The sequence below is a fragment of the Suricata suricatta genome, chromosome 7 (genome assembly GCF_006229205.1).
Source record: "Suricata suricatta isolate VVHF042 chromosome 7, meerkat_22Aug2017_6uvM2_HiC, whole genome shotgun sequence".
NCBI classification, from domain to species: Eukaryota; Metazoa; Chordata; class Mammalia; order Carnivora; family Herpestidae; genus Suricata; species Suricata suricatta.
This window is the reverse complement of record NC_043706.1, coordinates 11,099,798-11,123,821: the sequence shown is the minus strand read 5'-3', so window position 1 is coordinate 11,123,821 and position 24,024 is coordinate 11,099,798. Positions and strand designations below refer to the sequence as shown.

At 48.0% G+C, this 24,024-nt stretch overlaps 1 protein-coding gene across 2 annotated transcripts in view; it reads left to right on the top strand.

The window, feature by feature from the left end:
* The window catches only part of KDM1B (lysine demethylase 1B), a 58,875-nt gene that overhangs the window by 19,641 nt on the left and 15,210 nt on the right, over positions 1-24,024 (top strand). For both annotated transcript variants that reach the window (XM_029945345.1, XM_029945344.1), the window contains exons 7-14: positions 5,709-5,747; positions 9,851-10,055; positions 12,334-12,518; positions 15,896-16,072; positions 16,472-16,546; positions 19,641-19,778; positions 20,694-20,865; positions 23,676-23,803. In XM_029945345.1, coding sequence (XP_029801205.1) covers positions 5,709-5,747; positions 9,851-10,055; positions 12,334-12,518; positions 15,896-16,072; positions 16,472-16,546; positions 19,641-19,778; positions 20,694-20,865; positions 23,676-23,803 — 1,119 coding nt within the window. The remainder of the gene's footprint in view (positions 1-5,708; positions 5,748-9,850; positions 10,056-12,333; positions 12,519-15,895; positions 16,073-16,471; positions 16,547-19,640; positions 19,779-20,693; positions 20,866-23,675; positions 23,804-24,024) is intronic.

The window sequence follows — 24,024 nt, the reverse complement described above, 5'->3', positions numbered from 1 at the left end:
ATTGAGCCCCTGCTTATAGTCCACGCTGGTATGGACCCTGGTTCAGATTCATTTTCTCTCTCTCTCTCTCTCTCTCTCTCTCTCTCTCTCTCTCTCTCTCTCTCCCCCCCCCCCTCTCCCCCTCCCTCTCTCCCTCTCTCCGTCTCTTCTTCTCTCTCTCCCCCCTCCTTCCCTCCCTCTCTCCCTCCTTCTGCCTCTTCCCTGTTTGTGCATGCTCTCTCTCTCTCTCAAAAAAAGTAATTCATATAGTATATACTACATATATAACATAAACTCTATTTTTTGCTTTCTTTCTCTTGCCTTATTACATTGGTCAGGACCACCAGTGCGGGGTTGAGTAGAAGCTGGAAAGCAGACATCTCTGCCTTGTGCCTGACCGTAGGAGGAATGTGTTCAGGATTTTATCATTATGTATAGTGATGGGTATAGTTTTTCTTGGACATTTTTTTATCAGACCAAGGAAGCTCCTTTCTGTTGCTAGATTGATGAGAACTTTTTGTTATGAACAGATTTTGGATTTGTTTTTAATTTTTTTAATGTTTATTAATTTTTGAGAGAGACACACACGCACACAGAATCTGATACAGGCTCCAGGCCTTGAGCTGTCCGCACAGAGCCCGATGTGGGGCACAAACCCATGAACCTCGAGATCATGGCCTGAGCTGAAGTCGGACGCTTCAGCAGCTGAGCCGCCCCGGTGCCCCACAGTTGTTGGAGTTTGTCAGAAACTTTGTCTGCATTTTTATGATGATAATGTTAGTTTTCCACCTTTAATCTGTTAATGTGGTGAGTCGCAGGCTCTGGTGTGTTGAAACAGCCTTGCGTTCCTCAGGAAAAATCCCACTTGTTCTTAATATGTCATCTTTTTAATGTGTCGTTGGATTCAGTTCGCTGGTGCTTCATCGTGGAATTCTGCACCTGTGTTCATGATGAATACTGTCGCTTTCTTATAATATCCTCATCAAGTTAGTCCTGGTATCCAAGTTATGCTGGCTCCGTCGGACAAATAGAGAAGTAGATCCTCCTCCTCTAGAGGGTTTATGTGAGGTTGATATGATTTCTTTTTTACTGTTTAGCATGATTCAGTTGTGAGGACATTAGATCAGTTTTCTTCGTGAGAAGTTTTGAAATTACAAATTCAATGTCCTTAACTGATACATGGTTTATTCTCCATGTTTTAGACAGTTGTATTTATTTGTTTTTAAGTAATCTCTGTACCCATCATAGTAGGGCTCGATCTCACAACCCCGAGATCCAGAGTCGCATGCCCCACCGCCTGAGTCAGCCAGGCGCCCCCTGGGCAGTTGTGGTTTTGAAGAAATTGGCTTATTTCCTCTACAACAAATTGTTAGAGTTGTTTGTACTTCTCCTTTATTCTCCTTTTAATGTCCGTGGGCCCCATGGTGGGATCCCTGTTTTATTTCGATGTTGGTAGTGTGGGGGTGAAGGGTGGAAAGTGCAGATAGAAGCCCGGGGCCAGGGTCCTGGGGTTACACAGTCTGGCTCTGAGACCTTTCGACTGAGCCCTAAATTGGTTTTTAAGCGGAATCTTCAGATGAGAAGGCCTCTCTGTGGGTAGGAATGACGTGGGAGGGGGCTGGCGTTTGCTTTGCAGGCTGGGGGGAGCCGCGGATGGGATTTGGGGTGTGAGCAGCGGAGGCACGAGGAGCTTGGTGCAGACGCGTGTCTGGCGAGCGGGATGGGAGCTGGTTGCTCTGCGCTGAGCCGGCACCTGTGCCCGGGCGGCTGCTCACGCGGATGGCGGCCCCAGTCATGGTTCACGACAATGTTTAAAGGAGAGCGCGAGCCAGAGAGCAGTCAAAAACAGCGGACTGTTTTTTCTTTAAGCAGGCTCCACGCCCGGTGCAGAACCCCTTGTGGGGCTCAAACTCATGACCCTGAGATCAAGACCTGAGCTGAAATCAGGAGTCAGATGCTTAAATGACAGAGCCCCCCGGGCTCCCCGGCTGACTATTTTAATAGACGTTAGCCATTTTCACCCAACCTGTTTCTGTGAGGTTTCTAAACAGTTGTTCTAAATGAATAAACAAATATTCTGGATAACTTGCATAATAAGGTTATGTTACTAAACGCTAGGTGTGTTTTATGCACAGAGTGTATATGAAAAATCACTTCGTCCTGTGCATCAGTGGCTGTGTTTTAACTGTGGTTTGGAGTTATTCATAATCCCTCTTCTCTTTTATGTGTGACAGTGGAAAATACAATTTCCACTTCATTTCTTCTGATCGTTCAGGTCGCCTGTGTCCCTCTTCTCGTTGAACTTGACTTTTCTTTGAGTGGTCTATGTCATGTTCATGTTCTTAAATTTAAGCCGGTCTTGAAAAGCTTAAGGTTTTCTTTAGAATGAGCTTGTTTTTAGAAAAATAGTATGTGTTTGTCATTGAAAAATTGAAGCAGTATAGAAAAGAACTAAGGTGATAGCAAACAACAGATTCATGGAGTCACCATCATGAAGTAACGATTGTCAAATGAGGTTTATTTGAGAGTATTCCCACATCTATGCAAGGAGAAGGCCCTGCTGGCAGATAACTTCAAGCTGAGGAAAAACTACACTTGCTGGTTTTATGTTAAATTTATTATTTATTCCTTGCAATTTTTTTAGATTAAAAAATTTTTTAAGTAATCTCTACACCCAATGTGGGGCTCAGACTCAACACCCCAAAATCAAGAGTTGGACATTCCACTGACTGAGCAATGCCCCTAAGTGACTGCATTTAATACAATGAAACTTAAAACAAGAAAAATCTGGTGTGAAATAAATTGTCGAACAGGGAATAATTATTTCTTTGTCACAAGGGATAGTAGTTTCTAGAAACTCCCTAAAAGGTTAAGACATATACGATGAGAATGTTAGGAGGTTGGAATCACTCTTCTTTTTAAAAATTTTTTTTAATGTTTTTATTTATTTTTGATACAGAGAGAGAGCATGAGAGGGGGAGGGGCAGAGAGAGAAGGAGACACAGAACCGGAAGCAGGCTCCAGGCTCTGAGCTGTCAGCACAGAGCCTGACGTGGGGCTCGAACCCACGAACCGTGAGATCATGACCTGAGCCGAAGTCGGAGGCTTAACCGACTGAGCCGCCCAGGCGCCCCCACTCTTCTCTTTTAAATAGCATGTTTTTATCTTCGATGTAACGCGTTGACACCTGACCACGAAGGGGAAAGAGCAAGTTATGTCACACTTAGTCCACCTCGCCTTTTCTTCACTCCCGCTTCTTGTTCATGTTTTCTTGTTTGGTTTTTCCTAGTTTGCCTTGTTGGAGTAGCCGTTGTGTATTTTCTGTAACATAATCCCTCTGTTTACTCTTGGCTCTGTCTCTGTGGCGTCACTGCTCTCCATGATTTCTCTTAGCTCAGCTCCTTCCCTCCTCACATCTTTGTTTTGATTCATCACATGGTTGGAAATATTTTAACATCAAGTCCTTCTTCCCAGTGGGGCTCAGAGGTGTCAGATTCTGTTCATTTTTGAAAATGTAATTGTCTTTCCTCTTGCTTCCCACCGTCTTAAAGATGAAGGCTTTGTGTGTGGTGTTCTTGAAGTCCAGCTTCCAACTGCGGTATCGCATTTTCCCCGTCTCCTTTTCCCTCCAGATCTTCCTCAGACCTGTTGCTCCAGTCTCAATTGATTGTCATCCGTAGCCTGATCTTTTGAAATATTTATTTAAATGGTGTTCATTGACCCAGAGTCACTTTGGTCTTCAGCTTGGTGTTCTGTCAAGGACAAAGTCTGGAAGGGTTTATTTGTAAAACAACATTGAATGGAGTGATAGTGAGGGCCACATGCTGTTTTGGAGCTTGCTTTTGTCGGTTTCTGTCTCGTAAAGATGCCTGTGTCAGTACATAAACCCTCTTTTTTCTGTAAGGCGGCATAGTGCATGGTCCACTGACTGGATGCATCCTGAAGACTTTAGCCTGGTTAAAGGGTAGGTGGGTAACTTTTAAACGGTGACTGTGAGCGACAGCGCTATAGTGAATAGCTTTGTTTCTATGCTGACTTCGGTGTATTTGTAGGATCAGCTCCCAGAAATGAAGTTGGTTTGTTTTTTTTTTTAATGTTTATTTTTGAGAGAGACAGACTGTGAGTGGGGAGGGAGGGTCAGAGAGTGAGGGAGACAGAATCCGAAACAGACTCCAGGCTCTGAGCTGTCAGCACAGAGCCTGTCTCAAGGCTTGAACTCATTCATGGACTGTGAGATCATAATCTGAGCTGAAGTCAGACACTTAACCGACTGAGCCAAGTGCCCCTAGAAATGAAATTTCTCTTGTCAAAGTATATACGGTCATTTTAGTATGAGCTAATACTTAGATACAAGAGATGATTTATCATGATATGTGAGGAATGGAGAAGTGAAGGCAGCACTCAGGTCCCCGGTGGGCCCCGCATCCAGTGTTAGAAACAGAGCCTCGCCACGGCCTTTGTAAGTCCCTGGATGCCCCTGGGTGGTTCTCCTTCTCTTCCTCCTGTGCAGGTGTCCGGCTGTATTCTGAATCCTGCACTTCCCATTCCTCTGCTTTTTGTTAGAGTTCATGCATATTTATGAAACCAAAACACCACATAAAGTGTTCCCTGTTTCTGTACTGGTTATAAATTATGTCATATAGTTTATATTCCTCTGCAGCTTGCTCTTTTTTTATTCAACCTTGAGGTTTTCCCCCACGCATCCGTGATGATGCTTAAGCTCTGGTCCGTTAGTTTTCCCTGCTGCGCAGTCTGGCCTTGCGTAAATCTACCTGCAACAGCGTGTCTGTTCTCCTGTTGGTGGACACGAGGGTTGTTTCTCATTTTGGTTGTGTTAGATACCGTGAGCACCCTTGCACATGTGCAGGACCTTCTCTGCATTGTGTTCTAGGGGCCAGATTTGCCAGGCCAGATGGGATGCCAGTCTTCCGTTTATTTGGGTAACTTTCTTCCTGAAGTACACCATACAAACAGACAGTGTGCAAATCTCAAGTTTCCCAGAGCCCGCCTTGAGCCAGCACCAGTGGAGAAGTCCACTTCCCAGCCCCCCAGAAGCCCCCTGCATCCCCTTCGCTCACACCCTCCGTCCCTTGCTCCCCGACTCACAGTCCTGTCTCGCAGCACTAGTCCTGTTCTGCTGGCTTCTGAACCTTGTGGAGATGGACTCCTGCGGTGTGTCTTCTTCTGGGTGTGGCTTCCTGGTCCCTGTTACGTTTGGGAGCGCGTCCATGTTCTAGCGTGTCCTTTGCGGCTCGTTCCTTCTCATTGCCGTGTGGTGGACCATTGTTTGAACATGGCACACTTCATTCTACCTGTGATGGACTTCTGGGTTTTGTTTAGCTTTTTTCTATTACAAATAGTGCTTTGAACGTTTTTGCTACGTCTGTTGGTGCACACGTGTGCAGGTGCCTCTCAAAAATCCGGCAGAGTTTGAATCACTGGGCACACAGTGTGTGTCGCTGTGCGAGACAGTGCCAAATTATTGTGCGTGTGTGTGAGTGTTGCGTACTTTGTCAGATGGCTCTCTGGAGTCATTCTGTTCTTCTACCTTTCCACGCGCGGCGTCTTTGCAGGAGGACACGTGTCCTCCACACCCTCACTCCTGCGAGGTTTCATCACACTTGTTGCTTTTACTAATGGAATGGGGGGAGGGGTGTCTTACAGAAGGCAGTTCGACACCCTGTATTTTATAAGCAAATCTAGTTAACGCTTGGTTTTCTCTTTTGCAGCCCGAGACCACAGATCATTGTTGCCTTCCAGAGGATCTGGTGAGTATTTGTGCACGTCCTAGACTGGAGTTCAGTGTGCCTTCGATGATCAGTACTGTGTAAGTCAGTGACTGTAATGGTTGTATGAGTTTCTGTTTGGGTGCTGATCAAAGGCTTTTGATCAAACCTGACGCCTGTGTGAGAGACATGGTAGCGTTAGCAGTATCGTGGGCGATTCCCCCTCCCCTCAAAGAAAAACAAGTTAAGTTCTGTTGCTCTGTGTCGGGTAAGCTTCCTGCTTCGGCTCAGGTCATGATCTCACAGTTCGTGGGTTTGAGCCCTGCGTCGGGCTCTGCGCTGACAGCTCAGAGCCTGGAGCCTGCTTCGGATTCTGTGTCTCCCTCTCTCTCTGCCCTTCCCCTGCTCACACTGTCTCTCTCTGTCTCTCAAAAATAAATAAAAAACATAAAAAATTTTTTTAAAAAAGGAAGGAAAGGGAAGGAGCGGATGGCTTGCCTTAACCCAGGGCCAGCCGTGTTACACTTGCTTCTCGCGGGTGACTTTGTGACCTTATCTCCACATGAGTCCTTCCAAGGAAGGAATAATAATTTTGTGGCCTTGGCCCACTTTCAGCTGTGAGAGTGTCCCTGCGTTTTCTGACCTCTGTGTACCTGCTGTGTCCCGTCCTTGCCCACGCGGGGAGGGAGGCAGCATTTCCTGCCCACGAAGCCTCCCCAGTATCATTTATGGATCGCTGTGACCTGGGCTGGCGGTCTTCCTGGCTCCTACCCCGGCTCCTACGACTGTTGCAGAAAACGACTTTTTACATTTCCGAGTTTCTAAAATTCTGAAACTCTGAGTCATTCTGCGTTTCGGCAGTACAGGGCTGTTACCTCGCAGTTTTTCTACGTGTCTGAAACTCAGGGACTGTGGCTGATATTTTAAACCAAGGGAGAATGGACACCGAGGAAATCTACTTGAAATCCATTCTGTTATATGAAGGGGTGTGTGACACACACACACACACACACACACACGTAGTTTGAATCATTTTACTTGCAAGCATTTCCATAGGAAAGCAGTGGCCCAAGTACTTTCTGGATTCAGGGTGGACGGGATGAGATTATAGATAGACAGGAACAAATAACTGTAAATACAGTTGCAATACCTTATGAGTCTGTCTCCTGACGTTCAGACCCTTTTGCATGCAGGGCAGTCTGAACTTTAGGACCGAGGCCATATTCTTGAGATATAAGAACTTTAAAGTTTGGAAGAGGTTGGAGCACCTGGGTAGCACATTCCGTTAAGCTTCAGATTCTTGACTTGACCTCAGGTCGTGATCTCACGGTTTGTGAGTTTGAGTCCCATGTTAGGCTCTGTGCTGACAGTGTGGAGCCTGCTTGGGATTCATTCATTCTCTCTCTCTCTCTCTCTCTCTCTCTCTCTCTCTCTCTCTCTCTCTCTCCCCCACATCTCTCCCCTCTCTCTGCTCCTCCCCTGCTTGCTTACTCTCTATGTCTCTTCCAAAGTAAAATAAAAATGAACTTAAAAAAGGTTTGGAAGGTTCCCAGATTTCACCTACCAGTTATTTATTTTTGTGTTTGGCTGAGGAAGAGTCAGGAGCAGCTGCTTGACGCCTGGTCTGTTCCTGTGGCTTCTAGAGCCACTGATAAAGCAGTTTCTGAATTTTGAGCGCCCTTAAGAGCTTCCGGGAGCCACTGTAACAAATGGTCACAACCTGAGTGGTGACGGCCGCAGAAGCCACTGTCTCACAGCTTCAGAGGCTGTGCGTCTGAGGGGAAGGGCCGCTGTCCCCGGAGGCTCCAGGCGGCCTGCACCCTCCAGCCTCCGGTGTTGCTCGCCGTCCTGGCCATTCCTCGCCTTGCCGGTGTGTCACTGCAGTCTCCGCCTCGTGACCCTCTTCCGGTGTGTCTTCCCATCTCTGTGTCTCCTCTTCTCCTCTTTTTTTTTTAAGTGTATTTATTTTGAGAGAGAGAGAGAGAATAGGACGGGCAGAGAGGGTGAGTCCCAAGCAGGCTCTGCACCATCAGCACAGAGCCCCAGTGCAGGGCTTGAACTCACAACCATGAGATCATGACATGAGCCGAAATCAGGAGTCGGAGGCTTAGCTGACTCAGCCACCCAGATGCCCCCTCCCACTCCTCCAAACATGGCCATTAGCTGCACTGAGTTTAGGGCTCGCTCTCGTCTAGTGTGACCGACTATACCTGTAAAGACCTTGTTTCCAAATAAGGCCCCATCCTGAGGCTCTGGGTGGACACGGACTTTGGGGGAGCACTATTTAACCCAGTATAGTGGCTGTTTCATTAACTATGCTCATTGATTGACTGTATCAAGTAGGATTTCTTCCATGGCATGTGTAGTGAAGGGCAGAACAGGGTTCTTGATGGCGCTTCCTCCGGACTCTCGTCGGGTGTCCGGAGCGGCCAGCGTGCTGAGTGGACGCGCCGGGAGCGGCAGGGCGGGGTGCTGGCACATCCATTGCTGCTGAGCAGCTCATGCTCCGGAGCAGAGGCTGGCTGGTGCAGCTTCCAGTCAGCTTCTGGGTGGGGGTATCGGGACGGCAGGGCCTCTCTTGGGTCCTGACTCAGTTCACCAACAGCTGCAGGATCCAGGAAGCAGAAGAGATTGGGAAGAGCTTGGGTTCATGTCTCCTGGGGCACCTGCATCCTGACTTCTGCACGGTCCGTGTGGACAGAACAGCAGGGTCTGAGCACTCGGTGTCCTCGCCCCTTGGGGTCATGCCAGGAAGGAGTCCACTGAGGCGGCCCTGGTGTGTCGGGGAAGGGCCTGAAGTGTCTGTGCTTTTCTGGCTCAGCACAGACTGGCCGCGAGGGGAGCCTTGGGAACAGACTGCAAACTGAAATGCCTTGCAGGGGCTGAGCTGGTACAACGAACGTGTGAAGCAGCTGGGGGTAACTTATAGGGGGTGTTGGGGCCCACAGCAAACTGCAAAATGCCTGCCCCACACGTGGACCCCGTGAAAGCCGAGGGGCGAGCTGAAGCCATCTGCAGCTTGGATCCGCCCTCGGGACCTCGAGTTCACAAAGCCCGGCTTGATGGCAGGGGCCGCCTGCTCCGAGCCCGGAGGGCTGACATCAGAGCGCCCCGGAGCTCACGGTTCTCCTGGGTCAGCCTCTTAGAACTCTTGGAACACACGTTCAAGATCATGTTTGGAAAAGGCCGTCTGACACAGCATCGGAAGCAGTGTGGCTTTAGAAGCCAAGTAGATGTGATTTTTATTGCAGTCGCCAGCCTGCGGCTGCGTCGACCAATAGCTCCATATGTTAGATCAGCTCTGGAACGCGAGCCCATGTTTGAAGACCAAAAACAGCTTCTGCTTTTGTTCATTTCTACATTTAGCATCTTATTTTGATAGTTGTACTCCCCCCTCTGAAAGTTTTTAGTATCTTCTAACAAAAAGGAGTAATGCTTGGCTGCTTCTCAGGAGAGCAGGTTTTTTTTTTTTTTGGTCCAGTTTCATAATTTCAGTGATCTTTGGATCCTAAGTTAATGGAGGTTTGGGGGCTTGGATCGTGAATGATTTCTGCCCAGAGAGAAGTTTCTCGTGTTATACTGAAACCTGGGCTTGCCACGGAGTGGACCGGACTGGCTCTTACGTTACCTTACGTGTAATTTCGCTGCGCGGATGTAGTGCTGCACCGGTTGCAGCTTTATTTTCTTGGTGTTGGCGGTTTGGGGGCTGTTTGAAGGCTGTGCTTCCGGAAGAATTCTATTAGGTGACGCTCTCTCCAGGGACCCTTGGCTGTTTTAGTTTTGAGAGAGAGCAAGAGCCAGGGAGGGACGGGGGTTGCGGGGGAGGTAGGGACAGAGGATCCAAGTGAACTCTATACTGACAGCAGCGAGCCCGGTGTGGGGCTCAAACCCACGAACCACAAGATGGTGACGTGAGCCGAAGTCTGATGCACAAACCAACTGAGCCACCCAGGCCCCCCTGCCCTCGGCTGTTTTTGTTGGTAAATCTGAGCGTGCAGGGCTCTGGTGTAGGGTTGTTGAGTGGGGAAAAGGCCAAGGAGAGGGCCGTGGGTGAACGACATGGAGGTTCCTCTGTCCCTGGGCGAATCCGCACGTACAGTTCATGCCTGCCATTGTGCCTCTCCGTTTGCTCTGCCCCGTTTCAGAGAGTGTCGGAAGTTTCCAACCATTGGTGGTACTCCATGCTCATCCTCCCTCCTCTGCTGAAAGACAGCGTGGCGGCGCCCCTGCTCTCTGCCTACTACCCGGACTGCGTGGGCATGAGCCCGTCCTGCGCCAGCACACACCGCGCGGCCGGCAGCTCCAGCCCCGGCAAGCTGGAGCCCTCCAAGGCCGTCCCCTCCGCGCTGGGTGAGAGCTGGCCCCGGGCCTCCCCGCTTGCCCTGCCCCTTTCCCGGACACGTGTGGGTGAGCCGAACGCAGTGTGTGCGCCCTACTAGAGGGCACCTCGTCATTTCATGCACTTAGTTAGGCTCTGGTTCGGACGTGTCGTTTGTCCATACCATGCAGTCAGTTTCCCTCTGTGTTGAGGTCCGTGACGCCTGCCCAGGAAGTGTGCCTACCGAGTTTAAGGAGTTACTTTTATTTTTTTAACATTTTCTTTCTTTCTTTCTTTCTTTTTAATGTTTATTTATTTTTGAGAGAGAGAACAAGTGGGAGAGGGTCAGAGAGGGAGAGAGAATCCCAGGCAGGCCCTGAGCTGTCAGCCCAGAGCCCGATGTGGGGCTTGACCTCACAAACTGTGAGACCATGACCTGAGCCAGAGTCAGCTGCTGAACTGATTGAGCCACCCAGGTGCCCCAATGAGTTAATTATTTGAAATGTGGGCGGCTGCATAATTTGAAGGTAACACAAACTTGAACATACTGGAAGCAACTCTTGGCCATAGGAGCCACTCTTTTTTTCCTCTCTGAGTCTCTCTGCTTCTAATGAAGCCATTGAAAATCTCAGCAAAGTGATCTTCTCTCGAGAACAGTCCAGAAGGTCGGGTCAGGCCAGACCTGCATTGACCGTTTATTTTAAATGGATCTTTAAAATTCTCTACTGGAATTCTTGGTGTACAGGAGCCATTCTAGATCTTTCTCTGCACACTAACAAACTTCATGTTTGATGGTGCAAATAGATTCTGACCCAGCGAAGCTTTTCTAAGGTTTTTAACCAAATAACACTGGGTCCTCTAAAAATGTGGATGTGGGGGCACCTGAGTGGCTCAGTCAGTTAAGCATCCGACTTCAGCACAGGGCATGATCTAATGGTTTGTGGGTTCGAGTCCCGTGTCGGGCTCTGTCTGCACTGACAGTTCAGAGCTTGGGGCCTGTTTCCGATTCTGTCTCTGTCTCTCTCTCTCTCTCTCTGCCTTTCCCCTGCTCCTGCTCTGTTTTTTTTTTCTGTCTCTCAAAAAATAAAAAGGAAAAAAAAATTAAAAATGTGGATGTGGTCAGAATCAAAGCTAAAGTGGTAAAGCCCAGGGTTAATGAAGGTACAATGAAACAGGCTTGCAAATACTCTTTGTGGGTGTGAGCATTTGTGAGGGATGGTTTGACCGTATGAATCAAAAACCTTAAAATAGACACCTGTTTATTCTAGGAATTTATCCTAAATTAATTATCAAAGTAAATTATCAAGCGTGAGTCCAAAGATTTATATGGCATTGTTGATAACAGTGAAATAATTAGATGAAGTGTAAATGCCTAGCAATAGGGAGTGGTCAAATCATAGGAAAATACTCTCTGTCCGTTGAAGTCATGTTTAATGACATAGAGACAACGTTCCTGAAAGACAGGTTAGGGAAAAGCATTTTTTTCCTGGCTTTAAAATGACTAAGTACCTGCTATATTAATAGTCTCTGTTTGTAGAGAAAGCACTAAGGAAAACTTAAATGTCATCCCACTGTTCACGGATTCTCAGCGGGGTCAGGGATTGATATATACATCTCCGTGAACCTCTTCATGTTTTTAAAATTTTTTAGTGTTTTACTTATTTTTCAGAGAGAGATAATGAGCAGGGGAGGGTCAGAGAGAGGAAGAAAGAGAGAGAGAGAGAGAGAGAATGAACAGGGGAGGATCAGAGAGAGAGGAAGACGCAGAAGCCAAAGCAGGCTCCAGGCTCTGAGCTGTCAGCACCGAGCCCGACATGAGGCTTGAACTCACGAACCGTGAGATCATGACCTGAGTTGAAGTTGGACACTTAACTGACTGAGTCACCCAGGCGCCTCATTTTTCAGTCGGAAAAATTCCAATAAGTTACTTTTTAAAATCTCTTTCCATGGGGCTTGGTCTTCAGAGAATGTCAGTCTTACAAGACAGGATTTCTGGGGACTTGTTGCACAACAACGTGAAGGTACTCAACCTGGCTGCATGCAACACCTGAACACGGTTAGGGTGGCCCATTTTATGCCAGGTGTTTTTACCCCAGTGAAAACTTGAAAAAAAAAATTCCATGCCGTGGAAATTAGACTTGTGAAGAAAGACGGGAGAAACGGGTAGTCGTGTGTGTTTCGCCGGATGAGACGGAGGAAGCAGGGATGTCCGCGCAGGTCTGACCGTGGCACCTGCGGCTTGCTCTGGCCCTGTCGTCTCCTGGGTTGGGGGTCATGGCCGGGGGTGTGCCCATCTGTGCCTTCTGTCAGCTCCAGGCATGAACCGGTACTTCCAGCCTTTCTATCAGCCCAACGAGTGCGGCAAAGCGCTGTGTGTCCGGCCGGACGTGATGGAGCTGGATGAGCTCTACGAGTTCCCGGAGTATTCCCGAGACCCCACCATGTACCTGGCACTGAGGAACCTCATCCTTGCCCTGTGGTACACCAACTGCAAGGTGGGTGAGGGGCACGCGTGCGGACGCTCTGCAGAGAGGGGCTGCGGTAGCCGTGGGGGGCCACCGCACTGCCGGCGTCTGGGCGGCTAGTCTTGGGGGGCCGGGGGCTGTCTTGGGCACCGGAGGATGTTCCACGGCCTTCCTGGCCTCTGCCACCTGGATGCCACTAGCTCACCCCAGTCATGACCATCAGAGAGGCCTCCAAGTATGACGTAAGGGGTACACACACGGTGGGTCTCTGAGAGCCCACTACAGATCACATCAGTTTTGACTCCCTAGAGAGCGGTGTAAGGTGCAGAGTTGGTTGCACTGTGAACGCCAAGAGGCAAGTAACACATTAAAGGTTGTGTTAGAAAGCCCCGGAGGGCGGACCTTCCTGCACCGTTAGCCTCCTTCGGCGCGGAGACCCGGGCCTTGCTGTTGGCCGGGACTGAACACCTGTGAGGGGCCTCCCGCAGCCCCGGCCGGGGAAGGGGCGAGCCTCAGGGGACGGGAGCGCCAGCTTCAACAGCAGCAGCGAAGGCCTTCCTAAGCCTCGCATTTTTCTGATTTATTAATCGCTTCTGTAATTATTTGAGTAACTGCTGAATGCAGAACATTTGGCAAGACTGCCAGATTAATCTTGAGGAAAGAAAGATATTCTGGGGGCGCCTGGGTGGCTCAGTCGGCTAAGCATCCAACTTCCGCTCAGGTCATGATCTTGCCGTTTGTGAATTCCAGCCCCACGATGCGCTCTGTGCTGACAGCTCAGAGCTTGCTTTGGATCCTCTGTCTCCCTCTTTCTCTGCCCCTTCCCTGCTCGTTCTCCCTCCCGCCTCCACCCCTTTTACAAATAAACACTTAATAGAACAGATACTCCGATTCCACCCTGGCATTTCACTGGGTTAGAATCCTGCATGAGATGACCTGACTAGGTTATAGTTGTTAGCACAATGTATATGAATTATGTAAGTGGGTTAGATAAGGCAGACTTGTTCATTTCCTCCCCAGTAGGCCTGAGGTAGATGCTCAATAAACATTTGCTGAACTGAACAAAATTGTGGTCAGAATTTCCTGTAAAGAAGTTGCAAAGATACACTTTTCAGAAAAACAGGCTTGGATTCATTTTTCTTCACATTTCTTTTCATTTGACGTTGAAAATCAATTGGTATGGGTGAAGAAGCTTACAGAAAAAATCCTGACCTTAACGGCCTGGATCTATTTTAATATTTAATAAAATCGTATGTATTACATGTTTAATATTCTAGTGGGAAAACACACATCTAGAGGCTGTGAATTAAAGATTTTGAAATTATTTTTATTTCATGAAAACAAGTTTCTTTTTCTTTAGCATCCCAAGTCAGTGTTATTTCTTGACCCTTGACAATCGGGGGGTTAGAGGCATTGACTCCATTCCCTACCCAGTTAAAAATCCACATTCAACTTTTGGTGTCCCCCAAACTTAAACCTTACAGTTGATTAACACGTTTTGTATGTTGTGTGTATTGTACAGTGTATTAATGTATTAAGCTATAGAAAATGTTACTAAGAAAATCCTAAGGAGACGCCTGGGTGGCTCAGTCCATTAAGTGTCCAACTCTTGATTTCAGCTCAAGTCACGATCTCGTGGTTCGTGAGTTTGAGCCCCGAGTCTGGCTCTGTGCCGACCGTGTGGAGCCTGCTTGGGATTCTCTCCTCTCTGCCCCTCCCCTGACTCGCTCTCTCTTGTGTTTCAGGACGCTGGGTCAAGGCTACGTTAGTCTTGAATCTTTGAAAGATTCCAGGACCTTACCAAAGTTGGGATGAGTAGGGAAAGGCAATGTCTTTGTTCTTGTTGTTTACTTATTTTTTTGAGGGAGAGAAAGAGGGAACGTGAGCGGGAGAGGGGCAGAGCGGGAGAGAGAGACTCTCAAGCAGGCTCCAGGCCGTCCACAAGGCTCAGTCTCACGAACCGTGGGATCACGACCTGAGTCGAGATCAGAGTCAGACACTCGACCGACTGAGCCACCCAGGCACCCCTCCCCGCTTTTTAAACAAGTTCCTAAACCTGTCCCCTCGCGTCTTGTCCGTGGGGAGGGTCCAGCTTTCCTGTGGCCAGTACCAATGGCGGTGTGGGCTCCAGTGGTGGCCCTCGCCGCGTGGCTTATTGAGTCGGGAACGTATTTACAATGTGGTCAGCCCACGCCCCCTGCAGCTGCCCTTCTCTGGGAGGGGAGAGGGTTAGGTGAGAAAATACAGATGCTGTGTCTTCCTTTTGTCCTTTTCTTCTTTTTGTCCTTTGCCAGGCAGACCTCCCTTTGATCTTACTATGTCTTAGTGATACTTGATGGACTTGAACACCCTGTGTGTGTGTGTGTGTGTGTGTGTGTGTGTGTGGTAACATATAACATAAAAGTTATTTATCATTTTTACCACTGTGAAAAGTACAGTTCAGTGGCATTAAGTAAATAGTGTTGTATGGTTGTCCCCATATCTAGTTCTAGAACTGTTTTGTTACCCCAAGAGGAAGCCCCACAGCCCACACCCATTAGGCAGTGGCTCTCCATTCCTCCCTTCCCCCAGCCTCTGGCAGCCACGATCCGCTTGATCCGCTTCCTGTCTCTGTAGACTTGCCCAGTGTGGTCGTTTATATAAATGGAATCTTCCAAAATGTGGCCTTCTGTAAGTCGCATCTTCATTTAACATTATGTTTTCAGGGTTCATCCCTGTGGTAGCAGGCATCAGAACTTTGTATCTTTTTTTTTAATGTTTTATTTATTTTTGAGAGAGAGTGCGCGAGTGGGTGAGGGGCAGAAAGAGAGGAAGACACAGGATCCAAAGCGGGCGCTTTGCTGATAACAGCGAGCTTGAACTCACAAACTGAAATTATGACCTGAGCCAGAATCTAAGGTTTAACCAACTGAGCCACCCAGGCACCCCAGAATAATATTCTGTGTGTGGATATACCCCATTTGGCTTATCCATTCATCCATTGACGGACACTTGGACAGTTTCCACCTTTTTGGCAGTTTGAATAGTGCTGTTATGAATTTTGTTGGAACCTACGTTTTCAGCTCTTTCCAGTGTGTATGAGTGGAATTGCTGGGTCATATAGTCATTCTGTTTAACTTGTTTTTTTTATTTTAACATTTATTTATTTTTAAGAGAGAGAGCACGAACAGGGAAGAGGCAGAGAGTGAGGGAGACACAGAATCCGAAGCAGGCTCCAGGCTCTGAGCTGTCAGCACGGAGCCCAACGCGGGGCTCGAACCCACGAACTGTGATATCACGACCTGAGCTGAAGTCAGATGCTTAGCCCACTGAGCTGCCCAGGCACCCCCTATTTAACTTTTGGAGGAACCAAGAGTTCAGTGTTGTATTTGTTTGTTTTAACAGTTTGGTTTTGTTTGCAAACACAGGAAGCTCTGACACCTCAGAAGTGTATCCCTCACATCATCGTCCGAGGCCTCGTGCGCATCCGATGTGTTCAGGAAGTGGAGAGGATACTTTATTTCATGACAAGAAAAGGTCTCATCAACACAGGGGTCCTCAACGTCCCCACTGACCAGCGTCTTCTTCCTAAAGATTACCACAACGTAGGTGACTGTGGCTTTAGCGGGCACACCACCGCCACCGTGACAGGGCTAGTTCGTGGGTCCGTAATACCAGTGAATGCTAGTTAATCATACTAGTAATGGTCACATTACCACCACGGAAATTACAGAGCAAGATGTTTGTAGAATGTGTGTTGCTCTGGGGAAGGGAGTGTCAGGAGCTGTTTCCGTAGTCTGTAGAGGAGGGGACTCCTTAAGTACTTCTTTGCTCTTTAGGAAAATAACTTACTGTGAACATCAAAGAAATATAGATGAGCTAATGTGGCTTTGCGGTTAGTACCTTCTAGAACAACTAACACAGTATATTATTTTCAATTCTCTAGTTGGATCCTTTTTTTTTTTCCCAAAAAAATTTTTCTTGTTTTTTTTTTTTCCTTAAAGAAATCAGTCATCATTATCGGGGCTGGTCCGGCAGGATTAGCAGCTGCTCGGCAACTGCATAACTTTGGAATTAAGGTAAGACTTGGGGACATGACGTTCATTACGGATGCTTAACCACACCTTTGGTCCAAATTTTCTAAGATTTGGAAACCAGTTTCTGATTTTAGTGGGCAATGCTAAATACACTGTATCTTTGTATCTTTAAAATCTTTGTAATTGGTCCTAGAAAAGAAAAAAAAAAATGAAACTGGTTTAATAAAAGAAAACTAGAGGGAAAAGCAGTTCCCAACAGCTTTAGACAGACTTTTAGACTCCTAGTGAGCAAGTCAGAAGAGATTCTGTGCAGGTATTAAAGCAGAAATTTTTCCCAGGGTGTTATTGGCACCATAAAGGGGACATTGGGAAGAAGTCTTTTTTTTGCAATAGCTTGAGACCACTAACAGCAGCGTGGAAGTTCACCATGTCTTGTATAAACGTTTCTGAAACACACAGTGAAAATTTTCATATGCAAATCAAAAGCACAATTTTTTTTTTTTGAGTAACCTCTGTCCTCTGTGCCCAACGTGGGACTTGAACCAACAACCCTGAGAATGGAGAGTTGTGTGCTCTGCTGACAGCCAGGTGCCCCTCAAGGGCGCACTTTGGATCCCACTCTGAGAAACAAAAATCTTTGATTTTGGAAGCAAGATTGAATTAGTGAATCTGTTGTTGCAGGAATTTAAAGTTGCTATACCTGTTTGAGGCGGTTTCTCCAAGTAGGACAGTTTTTATCTGGTATGTGGCCTTATTCCAGTTCACAATTAGCTGAAATCGAGACTGTTACAAGAAAAAAAAATTGTGCAGTTTAGAATCTAGTTTCTATTAGGTTCAGGCAAATTAACCATCCTCTCAATTTCTGTGACCTTTTAGGCCTGTCACATTTTTCCTTTTTAAAAACTTATTTTTCAAGGACTTTGGTTTTCAGTTAAGCCAGATGTGAAAATCAGCTTGGTAGAATTGAACTAGTCTTCACTTTCCTCTTTCTGCCTGGAAGAAACGACAGCTTCTTTTCCACAGTGTCTTCTCCGCTGGAGGCGTTTCCTAGTGGAGAAAAGGTTTCAGGAGCCACGTCCAGGAGCAGTTTCCTTCGGGTGAACGGGAGGCGTTAAGTCTTGGGTCACGTTATGTTGCTAACAAAACAGAAGAGTCTGAGTTGGGTGTATAGGAAGTGTGCTTGCATTTCAAAATCTTTTCTTGGGGCACCTGGGTGGCTCAGTTGGTTAAGCATCTGACTTCGGCTCAGGTCACAATCTCACAGTCCGTGGGTTCGAGCCCCGCATCCGGCTCTGTGCTGACAGCTCAGAGCCTGGAGCCTGCTTTGGATTCTGTGTCTCCCTCTCTCTCTGCCCCTCCCTCACTCACTCTCTATCTCTCAAAATAAAATAATAAAGACATAAAAATTTTTTTAACTCTTTTCTTCTTCTTTTTAAAATGTTTTATTTTTGAGAAAGAGAGAACGTGAACTGGGGAGGTACAGAGAGTGGGGGTGACAGAGGAGCCAGAGCAGGCTCTGAGCTGAGAGCAGACAGCCCAGTGCGGGGCTCGAACTCAAATACAGTGAGGTCATTACCTGAGCCGAAATCAGACGCTCAACAGACCGAGCCACCAGATGCCTCACAAAATACTTTCTCAATGGTGTTAAGCTAGGAAGTGTTTTAATTGATCATTTATTTATTATTCCAGCATCAGATGTTAGGGCCAGGGTTTCTAGTTTGTTTTTACTTAGGAAACTCACAGATTATATTATAGGGAAGATGATTAACATCCAGAGTCTAGGATGCTGTCTTTAATGTCCTGCTGTTACACTAAAAAGAAACTGGAAGTAGGTGTGTCTGTGTTAATGTGAATGAAGTCCGAGAAAGAGAGTGGGGAGAGTAGACACTTGGCTGTAGCCTTGCTTGTTGAAGAAAATGAGGAGTAAACTATTCAGAGGACCCCCCGGTTCTCCCCTTTCCTTCGCCGGGTGATAAGACAGACCCCACAGAGACCACCCATCCTTGTCATGGTCAGGAAATCGTCTCCTGAGAAGCCTAGGAGATGGTTGACTTGGGGAACCTCCTTGAGCAATTGGAAAGAGTGCTTTTCAGGGTCCAGAAGTGGGGTGGGTGGCCTCGCGCTGCATAGGAGCCCCGTTTTTCCGGGTCACCACAGCCCAGAGAAGGGTAGCGCTTCTAGCCACAGGGCTGTCCGTCACCTGCAGCCCCTTCTGCCCTCAGAGATTTGGGGGAAGGAGGGGGCCTGGTTAGCTCAGTCAGTAGAGCATGTGACTCTTAATCTCAGAGTTGTAAGTTCAAGCCCCTCGTTGGGGGTAAATATTACTTTAAAATTAAAAAAAATGCAGAATCATTCAAACCCTTAAAAAGAAAAAAAAAAAAGAGAAACTTAGGGGTTGGTAAAATCGTCTGGGTATGGGACCGGCCTGCTTAAGCCAAGCCCACGAGGTCATCCTTGGACACAATGACATATTTTTAAAACATTGTTTTTAATGTTTATTTATATTTTGAGAGAGAGAGAGAGTGCGTGAGCAGGGGAGGGACAGAGAGAGGGAATCCGAAGCCGGTCCAGGCTCTGAGCCGTCAGCACAGAGCCCAATGCAAGGCTCAAACTCATGAGCTGTGAGATCGTGACCTGAGCCGAAGTGGGATGCTTAACCGACTGAGCCATTCGGGTGACCCTGTTTTCTGTTTGTTTTCTTTCATAACAGTCACGTCTTGGGGACATTGAGGCCTGTTCGCAATGCTAAAGGAGTTTTGCCACATACATAGATGTTTCGTAGGACAAAATCACCGCTTTAACCTCGCTTTCTTACAGTGCCTTTTAACTTGTGGGGTAGTACTTCATAGAAGCTTTCAGAGTGCGCTTCATGTGCCGGCTCATGAAATCTTACCGTTGTGGAGTCGGAGAAGAGGCAGGCCACTCCCTCACTCCGTGCTAAAAGCTGGATGGTGTGTTTTCACGTCTGCTTCGGCTTCTCTTCACCCCGCCCCTCATTTAAAAATTTTTTTCTCAAGCGATATAATAATCAACCGAATACGGAACTTACTTAGAGGCATTTTGCATTTATAGTATTGTATTTAAAACGGCCGCCGCTCCTTTCCTATTTAGCTTCCCTGATTGCCTGTCCTTTTAGGTGACTGTCCTGGAAGCCAAAGACAGAATCGGAGGCCGAGTGTGGGATGACAAATCCTTCAACGGCGTCACGGTGGGAAGAGGGGCGCAGATCGTCAATGGCTGTATCAACAACCCGGTAGCACTCATGTGTGAGCAAGTGGGTTTCTCTACGGTCCGTCTTGTAGATACGCGGAAGAAATAGTAATATGCTTCTAGATGATCAATAACCCTCAGACGGTTTCTTGCCCCCTCCCCCGCCCCCAGTGAAAACAGTTACAGTTCTTCCTTTCTGAGAAAGGGGAGCCAGAGCACAGAGAAGATTCTTTTTTCCTGAGATCTAGAATTCTATTTGTGTGTTATTTGCAGGCCACTTGATGAGCTCGTCACTTTAAGGCTGCCGGGTGAAGCGAACAAAAATACAGCATACCCAGCTAAATGTGACTTTTTGGATAAACAACAAGTAATTTTTTTTAGGATAAGTATATCCCAAATATCACATGGGCTATTTTGCATGCAATATTTGGGACATACTTATGCTAAAAAACAAAAACAAAAAACAACCCCCAGAAACCCAAACCACTCGTTGTTTTTCTGAGAATCTGATTTTAAGAGGGCATCCTGTCTTTTTATCGGGCCACCCTACAGACCTGGTGTAGGCCCAAGGGTTTTTTCTAAACTGTTTACTACCCGTAAATTCGGCATCAGCTTCAGTGAGTGTTGGTGTGGTTGCGAGCTCTTTCCTGTGAGGGTCCACGCGGGGGACAGAACGCCGCAGCGAGGGGCCGTGCGTGGCACCTGACGCGGCAGCCATGGCCGGGCCGGGAAGCTGGAGGGTGCGGGGCATGGAAGCTGCTGCTGCCCCTCCCCCGCTCCTGCCAGAAGCCTCCTGGGTGTCACGCTCTTTCCTCACTGCCCAGCTTTGCTGCCGTTCCCCAGGAGGCCTGCTTCGCTTTCCTTTCGGGACCTCCTAGACCCTTTTCTCCGTGAGAGAGCTCTGTCTGATTTCAGCTTAGAACCCGTAAGTGTTTTTTCCAGGGAAAATTTTCACCTTCTTATTCTTATTATTTTGAAGCTTGGCATCAGCATGCATAAATTTGGAGAGAGATGTGACTTAATTCAGGAAGGTGGAAGAATAACTGACCCCACTATTGACAAGCGCATGGATTTTCATTTTAATGCTCTCTTGGATGTGGTCTCTGAGTGGAGGAAGGATAAGACTCAGCTCCAAGATGTGCCCCTAGGAGGTATGGGAGAACGGTGTTCTCAATGGTCCTTGGGAGTCTCTCTGTAACCCAAAGCTGGCTTAGCAGGAGCAGAGGAGTCCTCTGAAGGGGCGCCCGGCTGGCTCGGTCAGTGGAGCACAGGACTCTTACTCTCGGGGTCGTGAGTTCAGGCCCCCACGTTGGGTGTAGAGCCTACTTTAAAAAAAATAAAGAGTTCTGTGAACATTCCTTTTGGACTGATGGGTTCTCCAGCCTGTCCCGCTCTGGGGAGCAGCTCTTCCTCGGGGACCTTTAGATGCCCATGTGCACGGCACACACAGATCTTACATTGCGTAAAATAGCTGGTGTTTAAAATGATTTAAATGTTTAATTTTCCGTTTCCCAGAGGAGCTTACTTTCCAGGAAACTGTGGTAAGCCCCGTGTGAATAGTCAACGACATAATGCCCTTTCTAGATAAGACGGTTTCTGTATGCCAGGATTTCCTTTCTCTCTTTTGTGTAGTTGGTTGAGATATTTTTTTTTTCAGTACGTTTTAACAATTCAAGAATGTATATTACAGTTAAAAAATCTTAAATTCAGAATTGCTAGGGTTTCGTTGGTACTAAATGTACTCTTTTCAAAAACTTGACTGTTGGTAACAACTCATTTCCATGAGCGTGCCAGCCCGGATTTTATCATATTGCTTCTTAAGTTGATATTTAACCTACAATTTTTATGACCTGAGTATATCAACTTGTAGTTCTCTGCGAAGGTCCGGGTTTCTTAAAGTATGACTGTTCGCAAGATGTTAATTTGCTTCAACTGTATGTTTCCTTAAAGGATTTTTAGTTCCTCATCATGATAAATGCTTCATCACTGGGGTCAGCGCCTCGGTAGCAGGGACCGGCCCTTCCCTTTGCCCTCCCTTCCTCTCCTGCCCCAAGACCCAGCACGTCGAGCTGCCTTCCTAGTGAAAGTTCACCGGCAGACTCGAGCAGACATTTCAGAAATGTCCTGGGATGCACAGGGACCATTGAATCAACTGTAGGTAGTGTCCAGACCCGCTTGGTGGGCTGTTGGAATGTTCTGGAATTGGAGGTGGTGACTAGGTCGACTTGTGGATCGGTCTCAGCGTGCGGTTAGGGTTCTGCACGTGTGTGGTGGTCCCCAGGTGGTGTTTCCTTCCCCCTCCTCTCAGGACCACCAGGTAAAAACGCCAGTAGCACTGCTCTGTCTTGGCCTTGTTTAAGGAAAGTCCTCAGGGCAGGACCAGCAGCTGTGACTGTGATTTCGTGTTTGGTCTTAAGAATCTTTTTTTGAAAAGCTTGAATAATGCCGCACACATCTCCACGTGAGGAAGGTTCCGGTTACATCCTGCCTCGTAATGTCTGAGCTGCGATTTTGCCTAATTAGCACTTGGCCCAAAACACCCAAATATAAATAGTGAGAAGCTAGAGTTAATTTCACAAAGCATATGTACTAAAGCTTTTAAATGTAATTTACATAAAGTCACGTGACGACTTCTCGCCGTCTGCTCATACTTAATTTTACATGCTGTTCCAGCCGTCCCGGTTCTCCGCGGATCCCTGCAAAAGTGAAAGGAAGATAGGAAGGACCTGGCAGGAGGCAGGAACGGGAGGCAGGAGGGGGTGAAAGTGGCGGGAGAGCCCCGTGGTCTGGGGCTGAGGGCCCGGCACAGATCCAGAGGTGCCGCGGGCATCCCTGGGTCAGCCATCTAGTATAAGAAGGGAAGAGTTTAATGAGAACCTGGAGTTGCCCAAACCAGTTTTTTTAAAACTCCCTTTCAGTTCCGGGTCTAGCTAAGCAGGTGCACAGGACTTGATAGAAGCTTGGAGTCTGCAGTGTGCGTGTCGGGTGGTGGTCCTCGCTGGGAAGGTGATGAAGGAGTGCTAAGATTCCTACCATTTGTCAGACGTGAGCCTCCCTCCCCGCGACATCCCTGCAGAAAAGGGAGTCTCAGACCGGAATCGGACGATACGTGTGTGTGTGGTTCAAAGTTCCAGTTGTGTGACATGCGTGAATGCTGGGGTTGCTTCCAAGCAGGATTCCCAAGGGGCACAGCAGCCGGCAGATGTGGCCCGCAGGGGCCGGCGGGGAGGGCAGGGGGGGACAGCCGCCTCCCACGGTTGGAATTCACCAGGAAGAGACTGGGCTGCAGCTCAGCAGAGTGTGTGAGCGGCGGGCGGTGGTTGCTGTTTTTGGAAAGGCTGAAAATGTGCTAGCGGTTCCCGGCTGCGGGTTTTGGAATTTATTACCCAGGCGGTAGAGAACCAGTAATTAAAAGATATCAAGGCAGAGGCTGAGGTGATGAAAGGCTGTAAGGGAGCGTTCTTGTTTTGGAGAGAGTATAGCCAGCAGTCTGTGGTAGCTCTCTTAGTAGAGGTGAGCGATCCTCAGAGCTTGACTTGTGATTTGTGCTAGGACCAGAAGGGGCGGAGGACTTTGCCATGGGTGTGTGTTGACTTCAGGTGATTCACACTAGGACCAGAAGGGGAGGAGGACTTTGCTCTGGGTGTGTGTCTTTATACGGGGGCGGGGGGTGCTTTTTTCTCCTTCTTGAGTCAAAAAAGAAAATTTTTTCAGCTGGGCAGAAATGACAGGTGATTGAAGATAGCTACTGACTCAGTTTCCAGTTGAGATAAGCTCTTCCTTTGTGAGCGAAACCAGCCCTCTCGAGATGCCGTCCCCCATGGCCCGAGTTTGCTTGGGAAGGGACCTGGGGTTTGCGGCTTTGGGGTTTTGCAGGTGGCAGGAGGTTGGAAGCCTAGGGTAAGGGATCGGAGAATGAGGTGACGTGTGTTTTCCCCGCTTTGCCCCATTCTCGCTGCAGAAAAGATTGAGGAGATCTACAAGGCCTTCATCCAGGAGTCCGGCATCCAGTTCAGTGAACTTGAACAGCAGGTGCTGCACTTCCACCTGAGTAACCTGGAGTACGCCTGCGGGAGCAGCCTCCACCAGGTGCGCCTGGCTGCCGTGCGGTGTGTGCCTGTGTGCGCGTGCGCATGTGTGTGTGCGCAGATGTGTGCGCCTGTGTGTACGTGTGCCTGTGTGCGCATGCGTGTGTGTGCGCGCAGGTGTGTGCGCCTGTGTGTACGTGTGCCTGTGCGCGTGCATGTGTGTGTGCAGGTGTGTGCGCCTGTGTGTACGTGTGCCTGTGTGCGCGTGCATGTGTGTGTGCA